This window comes from Belonocnema kinseyi, chromosome 6 (genome assembly GCF_010883055.1).
Source record: "Belonocnema kinseyi isolate 2016_QV_RU_SX_M_011 chromosome 6, B_treatae_v1, whole genome shotgun sequence".
NCBI classification, from domain to species: domain Eukaryota; kingdom Metazoa; phylum Arthropoda; class Insecta; order Hymenoptera; family Cynipidae; genus Belonocnema; species Belonocnema kinseyi.
The window spans coordinates 76,574,699-76,581,444 of NC_046662.1; the positions used below are offsets into that span (position 1 = coordinate 76,574,699).

The window sequence follows — 6,746 nt, forward strand, 5'->3', positions numbered from 1 at the left end:
GATTTTTGGTGTCGCTTAGCCCCGGTTATTGGTGTACTCTTCCATGCCTACTAATTTGTTGTGTTTTTATCCATATACATTTTCTTATCTTTCGCTGAAATTTTTTGGTAGTAGGCGTGAATTATAGTGAACATGATGTCATTTGCATCGTCTTCCTCCCTCTTCTTTATTATTGTCTTAATTCTTCCTGCACGTACTGAGAGAGTAAGACCAGTGTCATGGAAAATGGGCTATTGCTGTCAGTTGCTGCAATGTCGTATCTCCGAATGTTACTCGTGCCATTCCTGTATCTACAATACACGGAACAAGCATTAGCTTTTGCTACTGAGGTAAATGTGACACAGAACACCAGGATTGATGGCTGTGCTGTTTGTGGTGAATACAAGTAGGTTAATTTTATATTTAAACAAAATATACCAATCGATTCTTAAAAGGGTCATTTTCATATTATTTATGTTTTTACATATTTAATGTTTATTGCAGACTGTAGTTTCTAAATAAGTATCACATAAAACCGTTTTTCCCAGCGATTATTTATTTTAATAGCGCGATTTCTTCAAAAATGGTTGGTATATAACTCAAGCACATATTTTCAATTTGTAATAGTTTTTCTAGCCAATTTCAAAGGATATGAAGAGTGCATGTATACAAAAAATGTCCTAGATTAATGAAACATTGATTATACTCATGTAAGTTTCTTAAATCCGAATTGAAAGAATCACACATGTGTCGTGTCCCATAAAGTTTTCAGGATATATGTTGTTTACTGAATTATAATTGATATTTCTTTTTATGTGACCCAAATCTTGAGACATCCAACTATATGTTGTAAGGAAAAATTGAAGTAGTTTCTTAATTCGCTTTGTGAAACATACTATAATGTAAGAAAATGTATTAACAATTTTTAAAAAAGTTAGCGTCCCATTGCTTTAGATGTCTGAAAACTAATTTTGTCGGTATTATAGGTATTGTTAATTTCTTCCAACCTTGATTCGCATTAATTTCTCCCATAAGTCGTTGGAAGCGACTTTTTTGTATTTTCCGTAACGTTAGCCCTGAACCACAGACAGAGTGTTATATTAAATACTGTTGAATCTCAGTAATGCCCACACGGAGAAAATTTGCGTGTTAAATTTTACATAACTTAGTTCGGTAAACGGAGGACATTACGGCATTTTATTAAAATTTCACATTTAGCCATGTAAAATGAAATAAGGGAATCTTTGATATGAAAATATGAATTACACCGACACACAAAAAATGTGGTCAGTCCGACAGACTACACTAGCATATCTATATGTTTTTGGGGTCGCTCAATTCGAATCCGGTGTCCAAATAACCAAGTTGGCGCGTATTTTTCTGAAAAACGAAAAAATAGACGTGAAATCGACAAATACAGCGATTTTTCAGGTATATTTTTGCAAAAAAAATATATTTACTCGCCCGGTGGACTTAACCAACATATTTATATGTCTTTTGAGCCGCTGAATTCGATTCTAAGGCGCAAATAACAAATTTGGCTCATACTTTTTCGAAAATCGCAAAAATAGACGTAAAATCGGCGAATACAGCGATTTTTCTTGTATACTTTTGCAACAACAAAATTTTTCGTGCCCGGTGGTCTAAATCAGCATATCTTTATGTTTTTTGGGTAGCTGAATCCGAATCCGGAGTCCAAATAACCAAGTTGGTTCATATTTTTTCGAAAAATGCAAAAATAGAGGTAAAATCGAACAAAACAAATGACTGTGAACAAGGCAAGGGGACACACGGTAATAAAGCACCCCAAAGGAAAGAGAATTTACTACGTCCACGTCGTTGTTCCTGGGAAACGCTAAAAGTAAATAAAACTTATTTACAAAAAATCCTACTATTGCCATGCAAGGAGACTACCGCAAATTAAGAACCCCGAAACGTGAGACGCAATGTCACTACAGTGAACGATAATCCCAGTCGAGGAAGTTTAAAGGTTTTCGTCGATCTTATGTCTAATTTTGCGTTTTTCGATCAAATATTAGCCAACTGGGTTATGCGAACGCCGGATTCGAATTCAACTACCCGAAAAACATAAAGATATGCTGGTTAAGTCCACTGGTCATGAAAATATATATTTTTTTTTCCAAAAATATACACGAAAAATTGCTGGTACCGTCGACTTTGCATCTATTTTTGCGTTTTTCGATTAAATATGAGCCAACTGGGTTATTTCATCCCCGGATTCAGAATCAGTGACCCAAAAAACATAAGGATATGCTGATTTAGACCACTGGGCATGAGAAATTTTTCTGTTGTAAAAGTATACAAGAAAAATCGCTGTGTTCGCCGATTTTACGTCTATTTTTGCGATTTTCGAAAAAGTATGAACCAGATTGGTTATTTGGGCATCAGATTCGAATTTAGCGACCCGAAAAACTAATTGTTGGCTAAGTCCACCGGGCGTGAAAATATTTTTTTTTTCTTTGCAAAAATATACCTGAGAAATCGCTGTTTTTGTCGATTTTACGTCTATTTTTTCGTTTTTCAGACAAATAAGAGCCAATTTGTTTATTTGGACACCGGATTCGAATTCAGCGACCCCAAAAACATATAGATAAGCTAGTGTAGTCTGTCGGACAGACCACTTTTTTGTGTGCCGGTGTTATTGATATAAATTTATTATAATTTAATTCGCCATTCCGTAAGAAATAATACAACTAGATAATAAAGATTACCTGACTGTTAGGTAAAATTAGATGTCGATTACCTACCAGTAAGGTAAAATAATTCAAACTTTTAGTTACAGTTTCAATCAAAGAAAATAAAGTCTACCGCTCTATATGTGAATTCTACATCCACACATTCTTACACAATTTATCTAAACAATTACATTAAATTGCAATACATTACATATAATATAGTCGCACGCTTTTAATGAAATTAACGCTTTTAAAAAACGAAAACGCTGTGAGGGGTTTCGAACCACCTAACTCTAAAAGTTTAACGCGGTTTAACGGGTTCGATCGCTAACGACTAGACCTCACGGCTAAATTAACACTTAGAATATCGAGAAAAAAATCTCGGCTAAAAAGTTCCTGTACGAGTACGTCAGGGCCGCCCAAAAAATATCTAGTCCCCGTTCATTGAAAGTTCTTATTTTAACATTTTATTAATAAACGGGCTTGTAAATTTAGAGAAAGTAAATAAAAACATTGAATAATTTTTTTATCACAAATTTTGTGACCTTTAACACTAAATCATTTAATTTTCGATATTTTAAATTTGTAAAAATTTGAACATTAAAAACTTACAAATAAAATTGATATAAAATCTATTAAATTAAATTAGGTTAGAATTTAAGGAATAAAATCAAAGATGCAAAACTAATTTATATATTTAAATATTTTCTGAAGTCCTACAATATTAACCGAAACTTAAAAATGTTAAAGTTTCTACGGGGGACTTGGCTTTAAACTTCAGCTCTAACAATGTTGACGTCCCTAGCGATTCTCATTTTACCATAATGTTGTGTAATTCCTCTCATAATAAAATTGAAAATCTCTGAAAAATTCTGTAATCTATACTCTGTTTTAAGTGAATCGTTAATATCACTCGAAAATAAACTTCATATCATTCATTTAATAAAAATGTACATTGCTTCGCGTTATTTTATGATATACTGGTATGAAAATAATACAATACTTATATGAATTATTACATATTAGAATTTCCACTTTTGGACTTGAGATTTTGCATAACTCTTTTGTAATACTTATAGTTCTGTTTTGTATTAAATCCTAAAATAATTGTAAATTTTATCTAAATGCAGTAATGTCTTCCATTTACCGAACTAATTGGGTAAATTTTAATGAACAAATTTTTTCCGTGCAGTAACAATCATGTACTACTTTTTTGTGTGGTGAAATTACAATTAAAATCAATTTGGTGATATTTATTAACTTGTGTTTCTTTCCAGATGAAAAACTAAGAAACCCGGCGGGGTTCCACCGATTTGAATAATAAAACCTTTTGCCTTGTGTTGCTAAGGATGTGTGATGAGATTTTAGAAAAAATTATGTTTTTAAAGTTGAATAACTTGAACAAATGTAGTCCTGAAGCCACGATAATGGTCTATTTATGTATCTGGGGTTGCAAATTATAAATTTAGGGGTAACAAAATTCAAAATGAGGGCCAATTTTTTTACATTAATAATAAAAATAACTACAAATAAATTATTAATAATTGACTAACATATTCCGTAAGGCATTAGTAGATAACATAAAATAAGTTGGACTTGAAATGAAGGGTGGAGCCACCCCTAAATCGAAGAAAAACACCTCTAAAACGGGTTTTTGACTTTTTATCTTGGAAAGGGTGCGTCAAAAACAACAAATCCCTCAGAGTAAGGGGTGAGTTGTACCTCGCAGGTGGTACGTTCTTTCCGCAGCTAATATCTAGAAAGGGGGTCGTTTTTGGACAAAAGTGTATAAAACTGAAATTATGCAGAATTTTCCTTTCTACAATTTAAGTCTTATACATTTTCCTCAAAGAACCATCTTGTTACATGATATGAGTCATGGAATAAGCGCGCCACCAGCGAAGTGAATTCACCTCATACTCTGAGGCTTGATTAGTCAATAGATATGGCCCGAAGAGGAAAAATTTATACTAACATCCTCATTGTAAATTACAATTACTATTTTTCTGGAAAAAATCATTTGTTTTCGATGTGCCCGCCATTTTAAATTTCTGGCTCCTAAATTTATACTTAGCAACCCCCCGGTACATAAATACACTATTTTTGTGGCTTTATTTAAAACTTGAATGTTTTAGATAGATGTTTATTCGCATATTCTAATTTAATTTTCATAACCATACAATATATTAACATTATTTCAAATGGGTTGTCAACAAAGTTAAAGCAGCAGCAGAGACTGTAAAATGTATAAAGCGTTATTCTTTAATAAATTTTATATTATAAACAATATTTTAGTGAAATAAAACAAAAATATTGTGAAAATTGTGAAATTTGAGGTGAAAATAATAAACTCTCGTGCTATACCATTTTGGCAACAAATCAAATTTCGAATCCATACAAACTTTAACTTTTCTAATTACATTTCTCCTGTGGATTTCTAACGTTTTAAATTTTCATTATGATTATGGTATAATTTTAAACGTTTAAGTTTAGCAACTAAGTTATCAATTTATTAAAGTTAAGTTATTCAACTTTTAAAGTTTTCACTTTACAAGAAGATTTTAAACTGTTAAACAATTTAAATAAAAATTATTCAATTTTAAAACAAAATCACCTGTGGTGATGCTTTCGCAGCAAATTTGACTTCTTGGAGAATAAGCTAGAGATGTGGTCTCTAACTTTGGAAATTGAATTTACCGAAAAATTCTGTATGATTACCAGATAAATTAAGAAAGTGATTGCAAACTTAAAAATAACAATTTAAAAACATTGAAAATGATCTTTTAGTATAAAAAAATTACATGAAACATAAAATACGAGTTTAATCCCTATCATTATTTCACTTAATAAAAGGAAGGAATAAGAAAGTGAGCATTACGCAGTGGCAATAATCATTTCTCAGCAACCACCTCAACTTTAATCATATTTTGTGGCAAACTAAAACTTGTTTCTTTACATATTTCTAATATTTATCGATAGGCCAAAACCTAAAATACTTGTAACGGTGAAAAACAATTTTCGACCAAGTGGGCTTTATTTATTCATCGTTCTTAACTACTCAATTATGTTTCTTAAATTTATAAATGAGTGATTCACCCTGACACGTTAAAAAATGCCATTAAACTGATTAAACTTATCATTTTCCAATGTAAGCCGGGAATTAAGGCAATCGGTACTTCTCGAGATGCGTCACGAATGAGTCACGAAGTGCGGTAATCGGTATTTCCAGAGATACTTTTACAATATTTTAAGTAATAATTCAGTATATTTTTAATAAGCATTTTAATAAGCACTATCTATGACTACAGAATTTTCCGTAACGTTTGCCCCGAACAAGCTCGTAAAAGGGTTAGAAATACGGAAAATTCCATGACGTTAGCTCTCAACGATCTGGAAAAGGTGATAAGGTTACGGAAAATTCCGTAACCACAGATGGTGCGATTTTATTATTCATTACATATTTTATTGTTCACGAAATATTTTGTTATTCATTATTTAATGTTTTATTGCAAAATATAATACTGCCCGAAATCGATGTGTTTTGCCTGTTTTTCATAAAACACTATTCATTTGGTTTACACGGCTCCTTAGAATATACCTTGAGCGTTTTAGACTGAAACTCGTACACTGTTAAATTATGCTTTTCCTTATTTTTAGACACTCAAAAATTTTATTGCTGAGAAAAAATCAATCTTACAAGATTTTATCATTATTTTCGGAAAAATATTGAAAATAATGCGAGATGGAAAAAATTTTCAAGAGACAGTTTTTTTTTAAACCTTTTTTAGGAAAACAATTTGATTTCTTTGACGTTTTTTATATCCTGTGGCATTTTGAAAAAAACGTGACTTTTCGAAAGAAGTTATATCACTTTTAACAAAAATTGGGATTTTTTTGTTTAATCTGCGTTTAAATGTTTAAAATTTAAATACTCAAAACATTACCAAAAAGTTTGGTTTTGTGCAAATAGGTAAGATACAGTCTGTCAAGTTAAAGCGTGGGTGGCTTTACTCGCAGTCGGTAAGGTGTATCGACATGATTTTGGTGTCAAAATATTAAGAAGAGCTCCCT

The 6,746-nt window shown here is 31.5% G+C and overlaps 1 protein-coding gene across 1 annotated transcript in view; it reads left to right on the forward strand.

The window, feature by feature from the left end:
• The first annotated feature begins 219 nt into the window (after positions 1 to 219).
• LOC117174772 (insulin-like growth factor-binding protein-related protein 1) overlaps positions 220 to 6,746 on the forward strand; it is a 23,971-nt gene continuing 17,444 nt past the window's right edge. Inside the window, exon 1 of the mRNA XM_033364128.1 lies at positions 220 to 385. Coding sequence (XP_033220019.1) covers positions 252 to 385 — 134 coding nt within the window. The 5' untranslated portion in view covers positions 220 to 251. The remainder of the gene's footprint in view (positions 386 to 6,746) is intronic.